This window comes from Penicillium concentricum, assembly GCF_028827145.1.
Source record: "Penicillium concentricum strain IBT 3081 chromosome Unknown utg000002l_segment0_segment0, whole genome shotgun sequence".
In the NCBI taxonomy this organism is placed as follows: domain Eukaryota; kingdom Fungi; phylum Ascomycota; class Eurotiomycetes; order Eurotiales; family Aspergillaceae; genus Penicillium; species Penicillium concentricum.
The window spans coordinates 821,599-843,927 of record NW_026622755.1 but is presented as its reverse complement, the minus strand read 5'-3'; the positions used below and the strand labels follow the sequence as shown (position 1 = coordinate 843,927).

At 46.3% G+C, this 22,329-nt stretch overlaps 9 protein-coding genes across 9 annotated transcripts; 5 read left to right on the top strand and 4 right to left on the bottom strand.

Moving 5' to 3' along the window:
- Nucleotides 1–328: 328 nt before the first annotated feature.
- On the bottom strand, nucleotides 329–3,331 carry N7517_003895 (glycoside hydrolase family 95 protein; the record flags this gene model as incomplete). The annotated part of the gene is made up of 11 exons (XM_056721625.1): nucleotides 329–724; nucleotides 846–1,030; nucleotides 1,104–1,272; nucleotides 1,325–1,503; nucleotides 1,572–1,624; nucleotides 1,675–1,839; nucleotides 1,911–2,624; nucleotides 2,692–2,863; nucleotides 2,915–2,999; nucleotides 3,058–3,140; nucleotides 3,196–3,331. The coding sequence occupies 11 exons, from the start codon at nucleotides 3,329–3,331 to the stop codon at nucleotides 329–331; spliced, it is 2,337 nt and encodes a 778-aa protein (XP_056577875.1).
- A 2,018-nt stretch (nucleotides 3,332–5,349) lies between these two features.
- Nucleotides 5,350–6,891, bottom strand: N7517_003894 (uncharacterized protein; the record flags this gene model as incomplete). The annotated part of the gene is made up of 9 exons (XM_056721624.1): nucleotides 5,350–5,666; nucleotides 5,737–5,814; nucleotides 5,872–5,917; nucleotides 5,972–6,062; nucleotides 6,127–6,223; nucleotides 6,301–6,391; nucleotides 6,446–6,550; nucleotides 6,620–6,685; nucleotides 6,760–6,891. 9 exons carry the CDS (start codon nucleotides 6,889–6,891, stop codon nucleotides 5,350–5,352), a joined length of 1,023 nt encoding a protein of 340 aa, XP_056577874.1.
- Nucleotides 6,892–8,476: 1,585 nt separating this feature from the next.
- N7517_003893 (uncharacterized protein) lies at nucleotides 8,477–9,123 on the top strand (the record flags this gene model as incomplete). Its single annotated transcript, XM_056721623.1, has 2 exons — nucleotides 8,477–8,607; nucleotides 8,943–9,123. The coding sequence occupies 2 exons, from the start codon at nucleotides 8,477–8,479 to the stop codon at nucleotides 9,121–9,123; spliced, it is 312 nt and encodes a 103-aa protein (XP_056577873.1).
- A 1,579-nt stretch (nucleotides 9,124–10,702) lies between these two features.
- N7517_003892 (FAD-dependent oxidoreductase) lies at nucleotides 10,703–12,344 on the top strand (the record flags this gene model as incomplete). The annotated part of the gene is made up of 4 exons (XM_056721622.1): nucleotides 10,703–11,007; nucleotides 11,071–11,339; nucleotides 11,403–11,773; nucleotides 11,847–12,344. 4 exons carry the CDS (start codon nucleotides 10,703–10,705, stop codon nucleotides 12,342–12,344), a joined length of 1,443 nt encoding a protein of 480 aa, XP_056577872.1.
- Nucleotides 12,345–12,821: 477 nt separating this feature from the next.
- Nucleotides 12,822–13,946, bottom strand: N7517_003891 (PAF acetylhydrolase family protein; the record flags this gene model as incomplete). The annotated part of the gene is made up of 1 exon (XM_056721621.1): nucleotides 12,822–13,946. One exon carries the CDS (start codon nucleotides 13,944–13,946, stop codon nucleotides 12,822–12,824), a length of 1,125 nt encoding a protein of 374 aa, XP_056577871.1.
- Nucleotides 13,947–14,563: 617 nt separating this feature from the next.
- N7517_003890 (uncharacterized protein) lies at nucleotides 14,564–16,184 on the top strand (the record flags this gene model as incomplete). Its single annotated transcript, XM_056721620.1, has 4 exons — nucleotides 14,564–14,662; nucleotides 14,718–15,245; nucleotides 15,313–15,602; nucleotides 15,659–16,184. The coding sequence occupies 4 exons, from the start codon at nucleotides 14,564–14,566 to the stop codon at nucleotides 16,182–16,184; spliced, it is 1,443 nt and encodes a 480-aa protein (XP_056577870.1).
- A 2,444-nt stretch (nucleotides 16,185–18,628) lies between these two features.
- On the top strand, nucleotides 18,629–19,468 carry N7517_003889 (uncharacterized protein; the record flags this gene model as incomplete). The annotated part of the gene is made up of 2 exons (XM_056721619.1): nucleotides 18,629–19,252; nucleotides 19,313–19,468. 2 exons carry the CDS (start codon nucleotides 18,629–18,631, stop codon nucleotides 19,466–19,468), a joined length of 780 nt encoding a protein of 259 aa, XP_056577869.1.
- Nucleotides 19,469–20,758: 1,290 nt separating this feature from the next.
- N7517_003888 (uncharacterized protein) lies at nucleotides 20,759–21,423 on the top strand (the record flags this gene model as incomplete). The annotated part of the gene is made up of 2 exons (XM_056721618.1): nucleotides 20,759–20,801; nucleotides 20,858–21,423. The coding sequence occupies 2 exons, from the start codon at nucleotides 20,759–20,761 to the stop codon at nucleotides 21,421–21,423; spliced, it is 609 nt and encodes a 202-aa protein (XP_056577868.1).
- Nucleotides 21,424–21,636: 213 nt separating this feature from the next.
- On the bottom strand, nucleotides 21,637–22,297 carry N7517_003887 (BTB/POZ domain protein; the record flags this gene model as incomplete). Its single annotated transcript, XM_056721617.1, has 2 exons — nucleotides 21,637–22,227; nucleotides 22,277–22,297. The coding sequence occupies 2 exons, from the start codon at nucleotides 22,295–22,297 to the stop codon at nucleotides 21,637–21,639; spliced, it is 612 nt and encodes a 203-aa protein (XP_056577867.1).
- Nucleotides 22,298–22,329: the final 32 nt, after the last annotated feature.

Below are 22,329 nucleotides of genomic sequence, written 5' to 3'. Positions count from 1 at the left end.
CAGCCCGTACGCTCAACATTCTCGTCACAAGATATTATCTTTAAGATATTTTCGAATACATGCTCCAGTTGTTGAATATCCCCCGAGTCATTCAAGTTTCATGTGTCGTCAAGTCGATGAGCTATATAGAGATGTGGGAAGATGAAGCAGATGACAATAAATCTACTTAATTATGTTCGGTCAAGACAACAGTTATCACGCGTCCTTCTTCCCTAGCTCGGTATACACCAAAGCATATATAATCTAAAGCATAAGTGACTCGGTATCCTGCCTGCATCAATATGACACTAGAAGCATCACAGTGATAGCCACCTCAGCGCGCCGAGGTCTACTGCTTCGCCAAGACCTTGCCCTCCCGATCGAACACGACCAAAGGTAGCGAGCGTCCATCTACGGTCGCTTCCGTCACTTTCCCGTTGCTATCCCATTTGAAAGCCACCCTTCCACCTCCACGGAGCTTCAGCCCCTTAACCGAGCCTAATCCCCACGCACTTGGGATGGCGGGACCCAAAATAACTCTGTGGGTGCTGGTATCACCAAATGCCTGCGGTATGTCAGTCGCTAGCATTGCGAGTGCGGCTCCAGCAATGCCGAAGTTGGCATCTATTTGGAAAGGTGTCGAAAGATCGAAGGGCGGTGTGGATGACGTGGAGCCAGACAGCCCGTTCGGCGCAAAATTCATGTCGATGCTGTACTTGAGCTCCATGTAGCTGTTCTTCGTAAACTGGGTCAGTCACTTCTAATCTCATATGTAGGAGGTGGGGGAGCGTGCTCAGAATATGAGCACTGGGCACTAACGCCTGATCTGTGTTGTTGAGCGCTGCCCAACAGGCAGAACGCCATACTTTCTCCCATCCGGTGTTGGAATCTTCGGTTCCATTACCACGGGAATAGAGCGTGGTAGTGACAGCATCTATGACTGTTTGATTGTCCGCGTGCACCCCGGAAATGGCATATCCCGGGTACCATCCATAAAGCTCGGACAGATGACGGTGGGTGTCATTTTTGTGATCCCTCTCCAGTTTCCACTCTATACATCATATTAGTATGTGGTCCTAGGCGTATATAACAGACATCTCGAGCCTTGAAAAGGATTTGTATACCTTTAATCTGACCCCATGAGCCCACGTGAACCCCGCTGTCGATACTTTGATATGCCTTTTTCACGCTCTGAAGGAAACTCTCGTCCTTATCACCTGAAGCCTCCCAGTCCCTAATAATATGGTCGAAGAGTTCCCAAATGAGCTGTTGCCAATGCGCACAGGCAAACGTCTGGGTTGTATGAGTGAAACGTTGGCGTATAGGGTCTTAGAACTTATCTTACAGTGGGACCATGCTCTGGTGAGTTGCAAGGAACAGCAACCAAAGATCCATCTTTGAAATATTCATCTGATGTCAGCATTGAGAGCCAGTATTGGGCCACACCCTTGATCATCGGGTATCCCGAAGATCGATACCACTCAAGGTCTCGGGAATAGTCGTATCGATCCCACACATGTTTCACTATGTCGGATCATTGGATCAGCATGGGGTATAAATTTCAGCAGGTAATGTTAAGTGGTATTTCGTACTCATCCAGGCAGTTGATACTGGGTAGTTCGACCAAGAAGCATCATTCTCTTGCCTAAGTGTGTGTCAGAAAAGGAACACGTGTGATTCCATGCTGCAACTCACGCTGTATGCCCAAATATGTTCAAGTTGGTATGTGTAACCCAACCATCTGCGCCATAGAAGAGCTTTGCACTCTCGGTGCCTCTTGGTACCCAGGTATTCTTCATGTGATCCCACAGGGGACCCATGAGGTCCCCTAAGCCCATCATTTCGGTGTGCCAATGGTTCCTGGGGCAATGTCAGAAAGATGCTGCTTCAACACTTTATTAAAAACTTGTGAAATCGGGTGGGCCTTGTACATTTGTAGATTTACATTAATGTGGTAATCCGCGCTCCATGGAGGAGCCATGTTTGGCGCCCAATTGCCTTGCAAATTAGGAGGAAGAGACCCTGGTCTGGAAGACGCGATAAATAGGTACTTGGCGTAGTCTATAATCAATGATTCAACGAATGGATCTCCTTCTTCGGTGGAATAACCGTTTATCAACGTTGTTGTATCGACCTCGGCAGACTTCTTCGGGTCTGGAAGATCCAAGGTAAACTTATGCATGGATGACTGGTGATCGGTTATGTGGCTTTTGCGCAGGGACTCGTAGGAGTCTTTGGAGGCCGCCTGGACAGTTGAAAGAACGTTGGGATACGGATCGGGTCCTTTGAACGAGTATTTGTCCGCGCTGCTACCCTTTGTCTGGTCGTAGTTGGTGCCTGTGCCCACAAGGAGCAATAGCGACTTTGCAGTATTTCCGCTGACCACTATCTCATTCGATGGGTTGCAGGTAATTTTCGAGGGCGTAACAGCTTGAACGTGCGCATCAAATAGCATACCAATGTCCCTCTCATCAGGATCAGTCTGTGTCTGGCCATGAAGTCGGATACCGGCCGAGGAGCACGAAACCTTGGAGGCCGGCGCTGTTCGTGCCAGATCTTGAAGCCCGACCGTCACATCTGGCAATGCATTAGAAGATTCGATATAGTAAACGCAGACCTTTGCTGGGTACGAGCAGAATTGGATCCTGTCGCACTTGTCAGAAATGATCAATTGGAAAATGTCTGCAAGCATGTGTGATAAGGGGTCATTACGTTGTGAGATCCACTCCGTTTGACTTGTACTTGACCTCGTGGATGGCAGTATCAAGATCTAGGGAGCGCCTATAGGACGTGACCTTCTCAGTGCCAGCAATACCGACAGTGAGGTTCCCCAAAATCTCATAGGTTCCATAATTATCCGTACTACCATACAAGGCAGATTCATCTATGGCGGAGTAAGCAAAAGGCGATGTTTATTGAAATTTAGTTTACTTACCTCCAGTTCCATCCTTGAAGATGGACTCTCGAATCCCTGGGAGATGCTCGGCAAGCGAAGATTTGGGGTTTCCGCCGACATAGTTCTACCCGTTTCAGAATCAGTTCCCGCTTCTCTGCAAGAATGGTACATTAGACACTAACCTTGTTTGCAAAGGGGCCACCCGACCATAGACTGTCGTGATTGAGGTATACGATATCCTTTCCTGCAACGCCCAATGGCATGGCTACCGGGATTCAGTATAAGGTGTTCAGGAAAGAATGATAAAAACGGAAACCCACCACCCTGTTTCCCATTACCCAAGGGATATGCTGTCATCTCAACGTGTGACATATCGGCAGGCTCGGTTGACCATAGCTGCTTTGCCGCAGTGCCAACTGCGCTAGTACAGAGGACCGCGATGGTGTGAATCAACATGATGCAATGATAATCCGGCACCCGGTCGCTCGTGGGGTTTTATAATCGAGCAGTAGAAACGGCGCAGTGAGGGAATGGCACCAGTAATTTGGCAAAGAGGACATCCCTGGCTTATGAACTCATTTACAGCTTTTGTATCATTGCGGCGGTGATCTTTAATTAAAGATAATCGCAGAGTTGGCCTCATTGACTCTCAGATGATAGCTGTGTTAATCGTGGTAGATTGGCATAGCAGCCGATCGCAATATCGATAATGTAACACCCAATTAACCTCATAGCGGAGAAGGTTACATGAATAATGTGGATCCTGTGGCTGGGGTTTCAACTCTTGATTGATTTTAGAATCCACAGATTGTTCCTGGATACCTCATGTTCCCTGCAACTCGGAGTATTTATAAGAGGTCTGTTTGAGTATCTTCATTGCGGTGTAACCCGCTCTTGACCCCTCTCTCCGGAAACGAGTGAGCATGATAGGGCATAATCTTGACAGACGCAGAATGTGACACAACCACGTTCGCCAGGCCAATGCTACATTGATCCTGCACTGTTGTGTGGCCAAAGATATGCCTGGAATTTTTTTGGTTGCTTTGGTTTCCTCGAGGAGCAATTCAGGTGCCGATCGGGGCTAAAATGATTGCTGACTTGTTTTTCCCCCAATGAAAAGTTTGAAGTCTCTCTCGATGTCGCATTTGCTGGAAAGAAATGCATAAATACCTCCATCTAACGTTCAAGGAGGCCGGGAATCGATCAGGGCATTGCAGTCTTGGAAACGAATCGTGCTGGAGAATTCTAGAAAGTCAAATTCGCAGCATGCTGGGCTAACCAGATGGAAGTGCTAAGCGTTGTTGAGAAGGGGGCGTGCTTTGGGGAGAGTTTATGATGTGTCTCCGATGCAAACATAACATCTTTTTTGGTGGCCTCAGGCCATTTAATTATTCTGTCGTCCTCCCCGCAGCCATTTCTATCTTCGTGTCTGTAGCCATTTATCCAAGTTCGGATTAATCGTTGCCATTCCCGTCCCATTCGTCGCCTATACTCTTCCACGCAGTCTGGGTTAGTCTGGAATCGTACCCCAGCATCCAGAGGAGTCTTTTGGAATGGAACTACCTGTGCGGACGGACGGTCTGTGTCCCACCATCGAGAACTTGATGCGCATCGGTGACACCACAGGCCTCTCGCCCGCAGTCATGTCGAGCGTAGAACCGGCTTACGAGACAAACTTTGACGCCCGGGCCACCTAATCCAGTCTATCCATCACCGATAAAACCCTCCGCGATCGCGATTCTTGTCGATGAAAATGCACACACTGGTGCAGGAGGATTCTCTACCATGCACAATAGATGCTAGACAATTATCTGACTACAAACAGGTATATGGTCTCATCACCACACATGGCTTGGGCCGATGACTTTGCCATCGGGGCCGAGACCCAGATTCTCATCACGAGAAAGGATTGACTGGAATGCATAATTTCACGGTCGCACCTTCTTCCGTTGCGCGAAAAATGCCTCCACTTATCTTCTATCTCCAGATACATCCCTTGCAGGTCACATGCGTTTCCAATATTGGAAACTTCTTGCTTAAGGTTACGTTCGTCCCGACCCGCGTTCCGTTCCAAGGTTCCGTCTCCTCGGCCTGGACCGAACCTACCTCAGACCTCCCTGATCCCAAAACTCCATCATCGTTTCACTCAATTATCTTGTTTTGATTAATGTTCCTGACTGGGTCGGCCCATCCACGAAATTTTATTGCGGCCCAGGAATCCGAGCCAAAGGTTTATCACGAGGCATCTCATATCCCAGTCACCAATGACCAGTAGTGGTATCCTGCGCTGAGCTGGAGATGGTTAGCGTTACACAGCTAGCTTGGTTACTGTAATGGGAGGAGCCAAGGTTTCAGGCAGATCTATGTAAGCCGTGAGGCCGGGGTAGCAAGAATAATGGAATTAAAATGTACTTTTGGTCAAACTATAGAATAGAACTCAATTACAATAAAAACACTCAATTACAGAATAACAATCAATCTCTCGCCTCTGGCTTCACGTAATCTGCCTTCGCATGGATAATGCGCTCTTGGCTGCCGTTGACACTTTCCTCCAGTATCGACGTCCCCATTCCAAAACTCGTTCCGTTTTTCCAAGGACTTCTGGGCTCACTCGCATTAACATTTTCAAGCTCGTGTGATTCATCGCTCGTCGATGCCTTATCTTGGGAGTGCTGTGTGCTAGAGCCGAATCTGCGGAAAAGAGGCAATGGTCGCAGCGAAGAAAGGGAGCCCGCGACAAGGCCCAGATTGAACTCAATGGCCATCCAGTACAGGGATGACGCCGAGTCGTCTATGGTTAATAGTCAGCATTAAGTCCGGCGCCAAATAAATGACAGCAATTTGAAGTAGTGTGTACATACAGGTAAGGTCCGTGGTCCCGTTGCGCAAATAATCCAACGTGCTGAAGCGGACAACGGGTGAAATGCAGGCGATTATACCTGTGGTCGAAATGAGTATTTCTGAAACTCGGCCACGAAACGGTGGAGTGTACATACCCGATCCAAAAATTGCCACCAAAGCAACGACCTTTCTCGTAGGCATCTGTAATCTACATAGAATAGCCATTGGCGCGAGCAAGATAATGACATCGCTCACGAAAATGAGAACCGCCTGGTATAGTGTGATCTGGAACAGTTTATACTGTGAGTAGCATGTTGGATTTTTGATAGTCAAGTCAAATGCAGCCCTGCCATGATGCTGGTTAGTATATGTCGGTAAACACTGCTAGAGGGATGGGGTTTTGTGTGTACCTTGGAGGGTCACATTGAAGGGCTAGAACAAAAGAACCGGAGATCGAGAACAGGACTTGAAAGACAAACATGCACATAGTGAGCCGATTCATCCAGGCTAAAGGTGGGTTGATTTATAGTTAGCGCCCGGTCACCCTAGGTTGTCTGAAATTCGTAAGTGAGCGGAAAACTTACGTTTGATGAAGATCCGTCGTAAGAATACCAGCAAGCTGATCTTTACTGACAATGAGGTGTAGAGGTACATGCACATTGCGACGTAGTAAAGCTATGTCAGACGTAAGTGCTATGTTCGACCTTGGGGTCACTGTTTGAATCATACCTTGAGCCACATTGCTCGATCTTCAATAGAGATAGTGGTAAAATGTTTTCCTTCTCCGTAATATACAATCGCAATTCCTATACCGTTGAAGGTTTGCGTGAAAACCTATTAATCACCGTTGTTAATCTTCGCGCCTTGCTCATAGATGCAATTGAAGGTCAGACTGGGACTTACCAATGCGATGCAGACAGCGATATCATCCACCCCGAACACATTGATGATAAATGCTCTTGTGTAAAGCTGTAGATAAAATAAGTCATCTGCAGTACTCCACCAGATCTCTCATATTGAGAGAGTCCTCCAGGGGGGCTTACTCTTAAACTGCAAACAATCATGGACAGAATTCCCGTGCTGATGATCAGACCATAGATGAGCGATTGCTGATATCGCTCATCCGATGTCAGACGTGGCTCAGTGATTGCGCTAGACATGATTGAGGCAGGCATGGTTGCTTTTAGAAAGGTTGGAGGCCTCTTTACTTCGTGGCTGCAACGAACATCTCAAGTTGAGAACGAATATTAGGATGAGAAACTGGGGGAGGCGTGTTTTATGACTTTATGACCTAGAAAAAAAAAAGAAAACCCATTTTGTGACTGGTACTATCCTGCAAATTTTTAGGTACTTTTGTGTATTACCTCTCAGACCGCATATGCAGCTCGATGAATTCCATTGTCGACTCGTTCTATTGTTAATCTATTCTAGACGGTCGACAAGGCCTCGTCCTAAATCTCTTCCCATATTGAGTAATATCCGATGATTGAGGCGAGCCGTACACTCTAGGATGGGTATAGCCGTTAGGCTGGCGGGGTGGAATGTGGGACCCATCTGGCCAACAAATAAACGGTCGACAAAACCATCTCGTGTCCACTGGATGCGTCCAAAAGGTAATAAACTATCTCAGGGGTGCATATTACTTCGGTTTCGATATGAGGTATGGAATTGCGAGTCTGGCGATGGTGCCAAGACGCCACGAGTGACAAATCGGTGGAGTACATATTGAGGTATCTACTCCGCAGTGACAACCAACTAATATGAGAGGTCAATGCAACCGAGCATACAACATATGTATGTCTATTCTATTGGGCCGGGAGTTTCTGACGCAACGGCTCTAAGAATTGTATCACTCCGTAGCGCCACATTCGATATGGCGTTGCGCACGTCTCTTGCGAGCTTTTGAGAACAGGATTGACTTATGGATGATACGAAAGGAGAAGGTCATGACTCTCGCAAAGTAGCTCTCGGCTTTCCGAAACGAGTACTCCGTGTCTGCCATTGAACTTGACGTAGTTCGCCCCCGGCTTAGGCTTGTTGTGTTACGCTGACTTTTATATTGGAATAATTGTACATAAGGGCGAAGTTTTCTCCTTTTTTTCGCAAAATCCACAACTACTTCATCATCATAATGACAGATTTTATACTCTTCCATGTTCACTTTTTCTGCTCAGTTTCGATGAGTCACGGTCACAAAAGTACTACATCTTACCTTCCAATCCTATGCAAAACCTTCTTCATCTAATGTTTGGTCTTGGGACCCAAAAACTCAATGCACCTCGATCAGCGATTTCAAATCAGCGCACCATTCGTCCTATCCTTCATCAACCCATGCGCAAAGATCAATCCGTTTCCACTAAAGATGCATCAATTTTGTCGAAGGGCTTGCGTCACAACTTTATCTCCTTAACTATGTCGTTGAGCCAGCTTTTCTCAGACTATCCTCCCCTCCAGCCTAGTATCACGCATGGTACTTTCTCCTCACACGAGCCATCTTTACTCCCTTGCAGGTTCGCCAAGTTATCCGACAAATTACCACCTAAAATCCAAGACATGGTACTCGAATACGACGTGGGACGTTTGTTATTTATGATGAGAACTTCATTTCAAATAGCGACAAGGTGTGATGGTCTCAGGGCCATGCGAAAACAAAGGTTTGGCCAGGCGGTATTGACTATGAAGAGCGATTTAATGCGAATTCATGAAGTTAATATTAGTGGCAAAATTTATATCAATAATCTTTCTGATTGAACTAACTCGATGCTCAGCGGCGACAAAGGTCAAGACTCTAAGCTGAGTGGAAGCGGCTACCCTGCAGTCAGAAGTGATGGTATTGGAACAGATGCTGGATCCGAGTGGATTCTCGACAATCGCATTGACTGGCGGGCCCAGTATGAATTATCTATCATTCGATGCCTCGATGGAGGTCAGCTTCGGACCATCTGTGATGTGAGCAATTTATATCTCTAACTCCAGTACGGAGTAGACATGGTATATATGGTTGAATGATCCCATCTTCCATATTGTTTACTAGACGTCAAGGCTTAAATGCCCTGCTTTTTCGTAGGTTGAACAATCAATGCTTCTCCCTTCGCCCACACTGCTCCAGTAGGCGTAATATATATTAAGATAACACATGCTTGATATTTCGGGCCATTCTTCCATTGAATCGAACTGGAGCAGAGCCTTATTTCCAAAATCGACCATTTTTCCCGCAAAACTCTAGGGTTGATCCTAGTCTGCTCGGAATTGATAAGATCACAAGGAATAATCCAGAATGTTCCAAACGCCAGACGACTATCTACCTTTCAGCAACTCCAATAATATTGAAGTTCTTCCTCTGCGGTATGTTCATTGGGGATATCCGTACTTTCCAATTTCCATTCCTCCATGTATACGATCCTTGATATGCTTCATATAAAACATTTACTAACATCACTTAATTTATGATCGATGATCATTTACAACCGTCACTTCCATGCATTTTTATTGGTCTGAGATATCCTCCTTGGTCGAGAATATCTTAGGGATTTGGTGGGATGAGAGTTTTCGATCCATTCTTATTTATATTGGTTTTGTGTGAAATAAAGCAGCCATCATAAACATGTTAGTAAACAATGTTTCGTTAATAAAGAGAATATGGAAATATTCTTACGGCTACTGGCGAAGGGGAGGAAGAGAAAGAAGAATCGTTGTTGATCAAACTAGGAAAAGGCTGTATATTTATACACTGATGTCTGATAAACCATGCTCAGTTTGCAAGCAAACAAACATGGGATGGTCCAATGTTCAACAAATATCGAATAGCACTGCGTCATTTGATTTTTGCTTTGATAATGTTCTATAATTGCAAGATGTCATGATTATGGATTGATTGATTTCGATGCATGGGATGTAGATATATATTTTGGGCACGGATCCACAAATACTTCTTTGCTATCATTTGTATATTGTACGAAGGGGGGTTTACATACTGTAAATCGGAGTTGTTGATATCTACTTCTGTCCTGGGGAAATGTTTGGAAAAGCGACAGTAAACTTAGAATGCACACAACAAATGCCCAAAGCACCTTCATACAAAACACAGACCGCGAGAAGATATCACGTGATTTCTACCCGTTTCCTCTCGATTCCGCGCAGATGGGTTCTGGCTCTGCAAATAGCTATGACGAAGTAGAACTATGCAAGAATCGAGACCCTTTGCATCGATATAGTCCCACAATGCAACGCCCGATCCCGTTTTTCAGTCAGATGTAAGGGGCCGCTTTGATGGGGCCGCTTACCGAGTACGTACAGTACTGCATAATACGCGAGTGATTGCAGCCAGCCTTTGCGCTGCATGTCAGATTCACGCAACCTCGACTTTTCGACATTAATCGGTAAATTCACCGGATAGAGAATACCAGATCCAAGATCTAATGCTAAGGTAGTGTATAACTAAGTGGATTGGCCCCTTAATAAAAGTACCGGATTGGCGGTGAATTTCTTCAGTTTGCAACGGGGGCGTGCTTGAGATGTCTGTGCCCGTGTAACCCAGTAATCTTGTTCCTAGCCCCCTCGCGTTCCCGAGACGGGTCTGTTTCACAATATGTACACCAATTTAAACGCTACATGATTTAGGTACCTTTTGTATGTTCATGTCATACAAAAGGTACACAAAAGTACATATGCTCCACATCTCCCTAATCTGAGATTTCTTTCACTCTAAACACAGCCAAATGTAAGGGTACATATATAAAGTGTAAATGAAGTCCATTTCATTCTGAATATCCAACTCGGAGAAAAGATATGCAGTGCAATAAAAGCCGCAGACCATTGGTGCGTCTACAGGACGCAGGGCCCACTTCCAGGGTTGGGAAGGCCGTTATGTCTTCCCCGCTTTCAACGGTCTCTGGAATGCGAAACATAAGCAGGGTTGTTTACTACTTTTCCGACTTGGAGAAACAAGAATTTCCTTCGGGCCATCTACCACCGACAATTCCACTCATGGCATCCAATCAGGACACAAAACCGTTCAAGGTTCTCATAGCTGGTGGCAGTCTCGTAGGTCTTGGCCTAGCCCTAGCCTTTGAGCGTGCCGGGATCGACTACGAGCTTTTCGAGAAGGGAGACTTCGCAACGCAACTAGGGGCTTCTATCGGAATCCATCCACACACCATAAGGATTCTAGAGCAGCTAGGAGTATGGAAAGATATCGAGAAACAGGTTGTACCTCTGAAGGGTCGCAACCATTACGATGGAAACGGTCATTGCTTCGAGGAGTCACATGTGCTGGAAGACATCAATGAAATGTAGGTCCACAAAGTGGCTTATGAAAGAGATGTGCTAATCATACCGTTTTGGGACTTGTATAGCCTTCAACGTCCCATTGTCTTCGTTGAGCGATGCAAAGCTCTAGAAGCACTACATAGCCACGTGAGAGACAAATCAAAGCTGCATGCTCAAACGGCCGTCGTTGGATACGAAGAGACCGCACATGGTGTTACCGTCACCGCTGAAAATGGCGAGCAGTACCACGGCCATATGCTCATCGGCGCGGACGGAATCCACAGCAAAGTGAGGAAGCTGATGGCCGACAAAATCAGCGTGACGGATCAGTCTCTCGCAAAAGAAATTAATGAGGGTTTGTCTCACCTCCCAGTCTTGTTAGCCGTAAAGACCATCTAACTGACTATTATGAGTACAGGGTTCACAAGCGAGTACAACTGCATCTTTGCTGTTTCTCGGAACGATCAGTTTCTGCCTGATTCGATGGTCCATAACGTGTACTACGACGACTACTCATCAGTTGCAGCTACTGGTGTGCATGGCCTTGTGTTCTGGTTTCTTTTCGTCAAGGCTTCCAAACTTACGAGAACTCCTAACTGCCCGCGCTTCACCGACGAGGACGCAGAGAAAACCATCCAGAAATATGGAAGCTCTCTAGTAGGCCCGGGGTATACTGTGAAGGATCTTTGGGATGCCCGTGTCAAAGGCACAATGGTACCCTTGGAAGAAGGTGTTCTCAAAAAGTGGAGTCATAACCGGGTGGTTTTGATGGGTGATTCAGTTCATAAGGTTCGGATCTCCTGCTTAATGTCAAAGGACTCCCGAAGCCAGCTCATTTAACTGACTTTCTTTATCTCGACAGTCTACAGTCAATCCTGGATTAGGTGGCAACCTGGCCTATGAAGGTGTCGCTCGATTGACCAACGGTCTCGTGCCATTATTAAAAGAGAGCCCTATGCCATCCCTTGAGCAGTTGACAGAGGTTTTCAATGACTATATTGCTGGTCAGAAACCTCGAGCAGAAACGGTCGTTGATGTTTCCGGTCAGATTACGCGTTATGAAGCCCAAAAAAGCTGGATTCTCAAATTTGCTGCCCGTCACATTGTTCCCTGGGTCAGTGACAGACTCAAGGCCAAATTATACGCCAGTTTCTCGAGAGGCGGCCCCTGCTTGGATTATCTCCCACTACCTGCGATGGACGCAGGTCTAGTGAAGCCTGCGAAGCCCGCGAAGACGCCGAGCGCTGGCATTTCCCCAAGGCTGATGACCTTCATGGGCATGGGCGGGACTGCTGCTATTTTATGGCACATGAATAGCCAGAACGCTTTGCTTCCCACATTCTCATCATTCATGAAATAGTGGAGGTAGTGTTCGACTGTGGCCATGGTTTTTTTTGCAAATGGGATTTTGGTTAGTGAGAGCGCCGACGGTAACATTATGCAGGCCATTTTGTACCTTCATCGACGTTGTTCTATTGGTTTGGGGTGGCTATTGGGCTGTTATGACACCCAGCATTGACTTGTTTTGAGGGCTTTGACGTTTCTGTTGGATGGCTGTTGTGATTGGATATATTAATCCGGTGTTTTGTTTACCCATGAATGTTTATGCCTTTCTTTATGACTACATACACTGTCAAGAAAGAACTTGAAATGAGAAATCATATATGGCTGGTTCCCACAGGGGAATTTATAGTAACATTCTGGCTCCTGCATCGATCATGTAATCTACATGTAGTCCGCTCTCTCCTAATCCCCTTCCTTCCTCTCTTCCACCAGTAAATATATTAAGATAAATACAAATTTGTCACGTGTCTAATCCGTTCGCAGAAGTGTTGTCTCATTTACCGCGCGCAAAGACCGATATCTCCGAATACTCTGAAATGGTCTCTTGAAGCGGACATTGTGAGGTTTGGCCGAGCCCAAAGTCCAAGAAGGCTGCGACGGTTCGGTGAACGATTTCAAATCCCTTGGCTCCATCCAAAGTTCCAACCATCATTTGAATAGCAGGTAGCTTCTCAATAGGCAGACGCAGAAGGTTCAATAGGAACGGCAAGTCGGAAAATGCGTAATGTTGAATCTTGGCGACTTCCAGCTCCAATTTCCACCCGCGCAGGTTTGACCAGAACTCTTTCCACGTGGGGTCTGTCGTCTGGGTCTTGTTTTCATGCCCAAATAGAAGGAATGGACCCTGAAGCCCCTTTTGAACTACTGGTCCAAACATTGACCCGTCCAGATTTGCACCTGCAACAATCCGACGATCCAGATGCATGGCTGCAGCGGTAGCCGCACCCCCGACCGAGTGACCGTACATCGCAACACGCCGAGTTCTCAAACCCGCCACCCCTGTTCCAGGGAGTAGAGCTGCGACACCAGCCTTTGTGCTGAGCTGATCCAGCACAAACCTCACATCCTGAGCTCTGGTTTCGACATCCAGTGGAACTTGCGCGTCACTGATGTTTGCCGCAGTCACAATGCTTCCGTCCGGGAACTCCAGGAACTCGGCATCATAAGGATGGTCAAGAGACACCACGATGTACCCGGCGCTGGCCACAGCCTGCGCAATGGCATTGTAGAACAGACGTGTCGTGCCGAGAGCAGGCGAGAAGATCACTACCGGGAAATGGAGATGATGTCCCTTAGGCGGCTCTGGGCATACCTGGAAAGAGATGGATTGAAGTGAACCGTTGGGAAGTCCATATGTGCCGTAAAGTTCGGAGTAGTATTCGGCTGTTGCGGGTGGCAGGTAGTGTTTCTTCTTGAGATCCACTTTGCAGTCGGTTGGGGCGAAAATCGAAGTCATCACTGCACGCGGACCATGATTGGGATCAAAAGGATCGACTCTGGTCTTTTCGACCATTTTGGCAGTGTGGTAAAACACATCGTATTGTCCGGGTGGGTTGGGGATGACCACTGCAGAGACAGCCGTGGCCACAATGGGCAGCAGACAAAGGATTTGAAGCATTATCAATCACTAGAAGATGCAATCTCGGATGAAAGTCGGTTGAGAATGAAGTCTTTGAAATCTTGCTGAAGTAGATGATGAGATTCCAACCACCATAGTTAGAGGACCGCCCGACCTTTATACCTCAGCAAAGCACCCCTCCCAACTCACGAATACAAAATTTTCTGTGCCAATTTAAATGAGGTTCCCAAAATGGAAGGGATAGAGCGTGAGTTGGTCAGAGCCAAGTCGGCCAGCAAGAACTATCCAGAATTGTTGAAGTAATGTGGATCCATGCGTCGCGATATTACTTTCTAATTGGGGTTAGCGCCATCTCTCACATTGCAGCCTGCCGTCATAGTAGTTCTCGCTCGAATATGTATATCCATTTTCATAGCAGCGGACATCGGGGAACAAAGAAATAATCTTTAAGTAATGTCGATCCTTGTCTCGCGATATTAGTTCCCAATTGGGTTAGCGCCATCTGTATTGCGACATTGCTTCCTAATCGGGCTAGCGCCGTAAGCCACGCCGCAGGCTGCTGTCGGACCAGGTCTCGCTGGAATATGTCCATTTTCATCGTAGTGGCATCGGGAATACGCACGCTTTATCTGTTAGTTAGAGAATTCCACAAGGTCATGCCCACATCAGCAACCTTGCAGGGGAGAATGGTCGGCCCGCTGGACAAGCGAAGACGGGTGACGCGCTGTCTCAGCTGTGCCAAACGACGCCTCAAGGTCTGGGATGTGAAACCTCGAATTTCATGGGATCAGTGCGGCTAATTCTTAGTAGTGTGAAGGGGGATTTCCATGTGTTCGTTGCATTCGACAAAACACGATGTGTGTTGCCCAGAAGCAATCGGGCCACGGTATGGCTGTGTTTGTCAACCAAACCCAACAAGATGATTTTGGTGGCGCCCGATCTTCTGATCAAAAGGGCGTGGTTATTAAAAATAAACATACCTCTGGGACTCACCCACTCGATTTTATCGGGAAGGATAAGGGTACCCGCCTTCTTGATTATTTTGTTTCTTTTATTCAGCAGAATATGTTCACGATGGGCTTCTCATCAATAGTTCCGGACTTGCTTCCTCTAATTTCGACTTCCCCACTCCTGTATCATGCAGTGATCGCGGTTGGTGCTTTAGATGCGAACCGACATACCGGTGGACGAGCACTACAGGGAGAGAAACCTCCCAATGTGGATGCCATGACATCTTACCATCAGTCAATTGGCATTTTGCGATCTTGTGTCGGAAACAGTAATGTGATGCAACGAGAGGACGTTCTCTGGGCCACTTTCTTTCTGGGGTTATTTGAGGTATGCTATTTGTCAAACAGGGTCTCTATCTGCAAAAATCGTGATTTACTGACATCAGTACACCTAGTTGCTTTCAGATGACTCGGGCCAAGGCTGGGTTAAGCACATGCTCTATGGAACATCAAAAATGCTTCAGATTGCAGGACCAAGCGATTGCATGTCACCAGTCCGAAGGATATTCTACGACCTGTTTCGTATCCTCGAGGCCAGTCGAGCATTACTCTTTGGTGAAGAAACAATCCTTTCTCAGGAATGCTGGCTTAATCTCCAAAAGAACCTGTCAAGTAATGCCACTCGATGGGAGCCCCTGGAAGAGATCATAACAGTCATGATTCAGACATCCGACTTCAGCCTACGGTAAGTTGGCAGTAACATATGAGCGACTTGTTCTATTTTAACAATCCAAACGATAGAGCCGGTGCTATAATTGATAACATTCCTGAAGCAGAACGTTTCACGGATCCATCAGTCGCTCTTATTGCGGCTGAAGGACTCGATGTCCAAGAAAATATCTATAACTGGCACACGAAGGCGCTACTGCAGCTGGTCCAGGATGGTCCTAATGAATATTCAAACTTAGCTTTGCTATATTATCACGCTCTGCTAATCTTTCTCTCTGGAAATTATGACTATTTCACCTACTGGGACAATATCCCAGCCCCGGTGTTATCTACTGCCAAAGTTTCAGAACACCTGAATTCGATCCTGTATCTCTCGGGTGAGGTTCTGCGCCACTCCAAGATTCCGGGGGTGATGTTGTTTTTCCCAATAACCGTTGCAGGAGCTCGAGCCCGGACGCTTGATCAACAATCCGAAATCCTGAATTTGCTCGACCTGGTCTTCCGTAAAGGATTCGTGGTCGCAAACAAGATTCGGGGTGGTTTATTGGGACGGTGGGCCGAGAGGGATCGGGAAGAGCCAATGCAACTGGCCACATGAAATAATTCACCTCAATCTGATATCACACGAGCAATATGACATCTACCTGCTTAGTTAGGCACAAATTCCATGTTCATTTCCGCGAAAGCTTCCACCTACTACTCCGTACAACTTATTAGATAGCAATGTTGAGGCGCAGCACTGCCTATGTTGTACAGCATGCCAGTCCCTTGCAAACTGGGCTCAGCCGCATGTGCAGCGTACATGTCGAATACTATGCATGGCAGACGTCATGGCTTCTGCTGCCCGCTATGATCCATTTACCCTGGATTTACCTGTTTCCCCTATCATATCTGTCAGATATGCCTAGTTCCCCTTGATCCCATATTTCCAATAGATCAGGGATCTTGCCTATCCTTTCTGTTATACCTCGTGTTCTTCAAGGAAGATTTTGGCATCCATGTGGTGGTGCACTCGGACTGGATGAGGCGGCGATCCTCCGTTCTCTCCTCTGTTTATATTTCTCGTGTAAATCCGTTCAGTGTTGCTCCATATTTGAGCTCCGTTCATATAGAGGGGCCATGAGCCTTTTTCTATACTTCTGACCACCCTTTCCGCACTTCATTTTGAAGAAATTTGATGGCTGAAGCGTATTGGTGGAAGTGCTGTCTCACTGGATCTGCGCCTCCTAGAGTTCTTTTAATGTATTTTTCGGCGGACATATTCTATAGAATGAAGCAAATCAAAGCAAATCATATTAGAGTAAAAGAAAGGCTTCTTCAATTTATAGCTTTAGCTGCTTAGGAAGGGAATAAATAGGCTCTAAGCCGGTTACCCTACCCGTACCAAACAGTTCCGCTAGGTGCTGAGGGTGCATTGATAATTGTTGTGCAGAGAAAATGGGAAAACAAAAATAAAAAATAGAAACATACAACAGCATGTCTAAGGTGGTGGTCACCTAGCGCTCACGGTTCGGACATGGGCGGTATTGAAAACGTAGGGGTCCAATCAATAGTGGTCAACTTTCTACATCAAGTCATAAATTATCTCAGTATGTGTTTTGGGATTTCGAGCTCGCCTCCGTGTCCAGCTTGCTTACCGAGTACGTTAGTTATCAATCAAGCCCCTCCTGCTCCTAGAGGCCGTATCTTCGTCCAGGAACTTACCACTCGTTGCTATTCGCTTAAACATGACCAGACAAATACGTTTATTAACCGTCCTAATCATCCCTACTCACCCGCACCTTACTCTCAACATCACTATAACCCAAGCTCCAACAATATAATGATCAACGAGTCCAGCAATAACAAGTGAATCTCTTCAAAGCTGCAGTTTTCGGCCACAAATACATGGTGCGACCAATTCTTGAAAGGGACGCGAACGTTAGAGCTCACGGAGGCCATTATGGAAAAGCTCTCCAGGCTGCGGCATTAGCAGGAGACATAGCGACCTTTCAACTACTTCTTGATAAGGGCGCGGACGTCAACGCTTATGGAGGCGAATGGGGAATTGCTTTCTGGGCTGCGGTGTTTAAAGGATACATTTGAACCTAGAAATAGACTTCCGCACCGGCCCACAAAGCCCAAAGCCCAACCCAACCCAACCCGTAAATGGGTGGGGCTTTAATGGGGCTTTAATGGGGGCCCATTGGCCCCTAAACAATACAAATATGCCAATGCTTGTCAGGTGTATAAATACTACAGATTTTCCTAGTATTTTTGAGTATTTAACTTACCGAGTTCTTTCTTATAGGAATTGACTAAATTGACCGAGTGGTAAGATTGATGAGATCGATTAATTAGATATATATATCTACATGTTGATACTATTAAAGTCAAACCCCCGAATTAGGTATCGGGCCGAGATGTTCCATAACAAGCTTACAAACCAGAACATGCGTAAAAAACAGGCATTAATCAGCAGGTTTATGAGCGCCAAGGCCGTACTTATGCATATAAATGGGCTTTGTTGGGTTTCGAAGGCCGGGCCCATAGCCCACTGCGGGTTGGGCTTTGCGGAAGTCTACCTAGAAAAAGCGGGATCACTTGTTCATTGTATTATGCAACAGTTGACAAGCAAATCTGAATTACTAGGGGTTTAATATTAAATTGAAGATCACACGGCTGTTGAGCCTCTAGTAATGCTTGATCTGGTGCACATAATATGCTAGATGGCGGTTCTGGAAGACCTCTATCAGCAGATTAAATGCCTCGTTGATGCTTGTATCATTGGGATATATCTGTATCCGTGAACGGCGCTAGCTTATATTTCATTAGTTTTCCCGAGCCAATTTGCTGACTGACTCATCGAGTCATCTCGTCGGCTGATGCCAAGACCCTTTAACACTTGTTCAGGGAGTGGTTTCGTCGAAGAACTACAACTTCCTCTTCCGCATTTCCGCCCGTCAAATATAAAAAAAGAAGAATTCATCGATACAAACCCGAGTCTCGCACGTGCAGGATCTAGCGCGTCCAGTCTGAAGTGATTGGTTGAACCCTGATATCATGGCGAACCAGGAACTCAACAACGGGGCCTCGGCTATCTACCGAGCCCTTAACAATCCCCTGATCCTTGAACTCATCTTGAAATGGATTTTTAGGGATATGAAAGGCTCGTGGCCGGACCCCAAACGACTGCGAAACCTTCGAGAGGAGAACCCGGCTTATTCCGACGATGATTGGGAGCACTACATTGGCGCAAAGGGCATGCTGGTGCGCTGCGCTCAGGTGAGCAGACAGTGGCATTACGAAGCGGCGCGAATCCTCTGGCACAACTGGAGCCAAATGGAATATTGGAAATGTCCGTTTTTGACGTTGTTCGAGAGGATTGAGCCAGCTCGCCGACAATTCTATGCTGAATTGATACATCATGTTGATGTGTACGTCGTTGAAAGACAGGAACTGTTTCAGTCTGTCATAGGGATATTCGATTGCTTATGTTTTTCAAATCTCGAGAGTCTCACGCTCTTTGTGGCTGGCGGGCCTCACCCGCGAGATGACATGGTAGAGATTCCGATCTTTCACGCCCCAAGATTAAGAACTCTTTCGTTCGATCCTTATTACGAGTGGCAACTAGATACGCATGGCGTCGATGAAGATGAATGGAAGGCGCTCTTTAGTCTCGTCACGGTGAGTTCGCCAACCCTTTTGTATGTAAATCTACGAACTAACATGTTACATGTGGTGTAGGTCCGCTTTCCAGACGTCGAGAACATCTCATTTCTAGACAATGCCATGGTGTGCTCAGACGAAATTCAAAAGCTCCGGGATCGGCTTCCTCGCCTGAAGCAATTTGATGTCGCAAACGTGGTAGACATTGGATCGCCGTGGTCTCCAAATTGGTGAGGCCAGACACCAAACGGTGTCACGGAGTCTACGTTCGTACAGTACCGAATTTAGCCTTTTTTTTTCGTCCTGTACTAGGGCACACTAGTCTATATTTAAAAATTTCTCCGAAGACCCCAAACTTGGCCCCTTCAACGTATAAAATGATCTATAATATAATCCATAGTGGTGAATTATCTATATCGCAGATAGTATAGGCTACTAGCTACAATATAAGTGCTATTCTAAGAATGTCTTCCATTATACGGATATTTGGGAGTGTGAAAGCGCCGCTCAATAAACTTAAAACAACCCCGTAGTATCACTCCAGCCATACGAAAAGCTCTGTGCGATCACCTACTAAAAAACATACCTGAAACCTCGACGAGATGGCGATCTTTCCTTGGGATTGATTCGCGCTTTAAGCAACGGAATCGAGTATCAATCGTGCCCTTGCGTCCAAAGGCTAGTCAAAAAAAGACTCCTTGTATCAAGGCCCGAGAGCCCAATTTGGAAAGCTTCGTGACGAGTATACCCACTATATTTCGGACTTCTAGTCTTATCGACTTGGTCTATATCGATAAGTCTAGGTGTGATAAAAGGATAGGCTTTAGGCGAACTGGTTTATCCCCACTAGGTATGGGGTACCCGTTTAAGTCTCTAAAGGATGGGAACTAGTCTAGATCCGGGAGAATCGGGGTTTCTCGAGATAACGACAAGAAATAGACATACGGTTTTAACATCGCTACATACTTGCTAGACGATAAGGTGGTAGTTCATTTATTTGGCCAACCAGAACCAGATCTCGTTGCACTTCGTTCCGTTCGTCTCGATCTAGTGGGCTCTATCCACTTCAGCCGCTTCCGCTACTGCTTTAATAGTATACTTATCTGGGTCCTATTTTAGAATCCTTACTTCTATCTCTTCTAGCTTCCGAATAACTAGTTGTTCCATCTCCTATATTTCCTTCTCGCCTAGTAGGCCGAGCCTCTCTTTCCAAGTTATCTTGGGACTTAAAGCAGCCCCGAAAAACAAGGGATCAATTTTCTTCTAGTAGATTACGACAAATGTAAAGCTATCTAACGCTACGTACACGATCCAGAAATTTCTGCTATCCCAGCTTCGTTATACATGACTAGATAGGCGTCAGTTCTCTCTTAATTTGGAACTATCTATGCCCCCTAATCCCGAGTCGGCCGAAAGCGAACCGTGACACCGCTGATGATAAAAGCTCTCGGTGACCACCTTTTTGAGAAGCCTGGTCTCTACCTCGATGAAATGGCTGTGTTCCTATGAGATGAGTTTCAGACCATGGTCACAACCTCTAGCATTAGAAGGGCCCTTGTAGCGACGGGTTAGTCTAAGAAGGCAGCGCGGTAGCGTGCTAAAAGTAGAATGCGGACTTGAGAGACTATTACCTCCACAACCTGTCCGAGTTTCAGTCGTATCACCTGGTATATGTTGATGAATCCGGCAGTGATAAACGGGTCGGGTTCAGGCGCACCGGTTGGGCAACTCTTGGTAGAGCTCCTTTGCAAGTAACACAGTTTCATCGCGACCAGCGATATCAGATGCTGCCCGAGTATGCCCAAGATGGAATCGTTCTCTCGCGAGTCTTCCGCGGCTCTACGGATGCTATCGTGTTCAAGAACTTCATAGCTCAGCTACTCCAGCATTGCGGAAGATGGCCAGAACCTAAGTCCGTTCTTGTGATGGACAACGCATCATTTCACCACTCAGAGCGTCTCGCACAAATGTGTGTGGATGCTGGGGTGAAGTTGGTTTATCTGCCGCCATATTCGCCCTCAACCCAATTGAAGAATTCTTTACCGAGCTTAAAAGTTTTATCAAGCGTGACTGGAGTCGCTATGAGAGAGACCCCGGCCAAGGCTTTGATATTTTCCTCGAATGGTGTATCAATGTGGTCGGTGCAAAAGAAGAGAGTGCCAAAGGCCATTTTCGCCATGCGGGATTGAAAATAGAAGTGTTAGGTGGTTGAGCAGTTGAACACTTACTGGCAATAGATATTGCGATATATACACATAGACCAACAGAGTTTGAGTGTCTGAGGCGTAAATTGTTTTCGAAAATTGCTGTATTAATATTTTCAGTTACATTATTGCTTCCCGTTATATTCCTAGTATCTACGGCAGTATAGTATCCGATAGATCTATTGCTAGACATGTGATTCAAAATTCAATGCTCTCATCTGAGTCGTAGGCATCGGATTTCATCTCTTTTCCAAGCTGCTCGAGGGTATATCTGTAGCCCTTGATCTTTTTTTTCAGATCAATTATGTCACGCTCGTACCCCTTTTCCGTATCACGAAGCGCATAAAATATACCATTCTTCTTTTCAACGATATGGCGAAGAAAAGCCGCGGAAAGTCTCCCAAGCTTCATGCCCTTATCGATGAATGGCAGCCAGTCGTCCTTCAACATTGGATCAATGTCTTCCGCTATTTGCTTCTCGATAATAAGATGAAGACCGGAGAATTCGTTGCCTTTCCAGGCCTCTTCCACAACGTGCCCCCAGGATTCTGTGCACTGCGATCTCCAAGCCCAGTCTTTGAATTCTTCTTTTGCGCATTCTTCGAGTGAGGGGATGTTGTATTTATCGGCAGACGCATACACGTTCAGGTTTAATAGGGCACGACCCTCCCCATAGTCTTTCAAACCTAGTCTCGTGTCTTTATAGCTTTGCCCATACAGATGCTGGACCATCATATATATCGCCTCGGGGTCGTCATCGGGTAGACTGATCTTTCCAGTCTTGCCTTCCTGACATTTATTAGTCATCTTCCATAGGAAAATTTCTCGTTGTCCTCACAAGGAAGTTTGCGTTACACATAGCGGCTAGAACTTCAGATTGAGCACTTATGA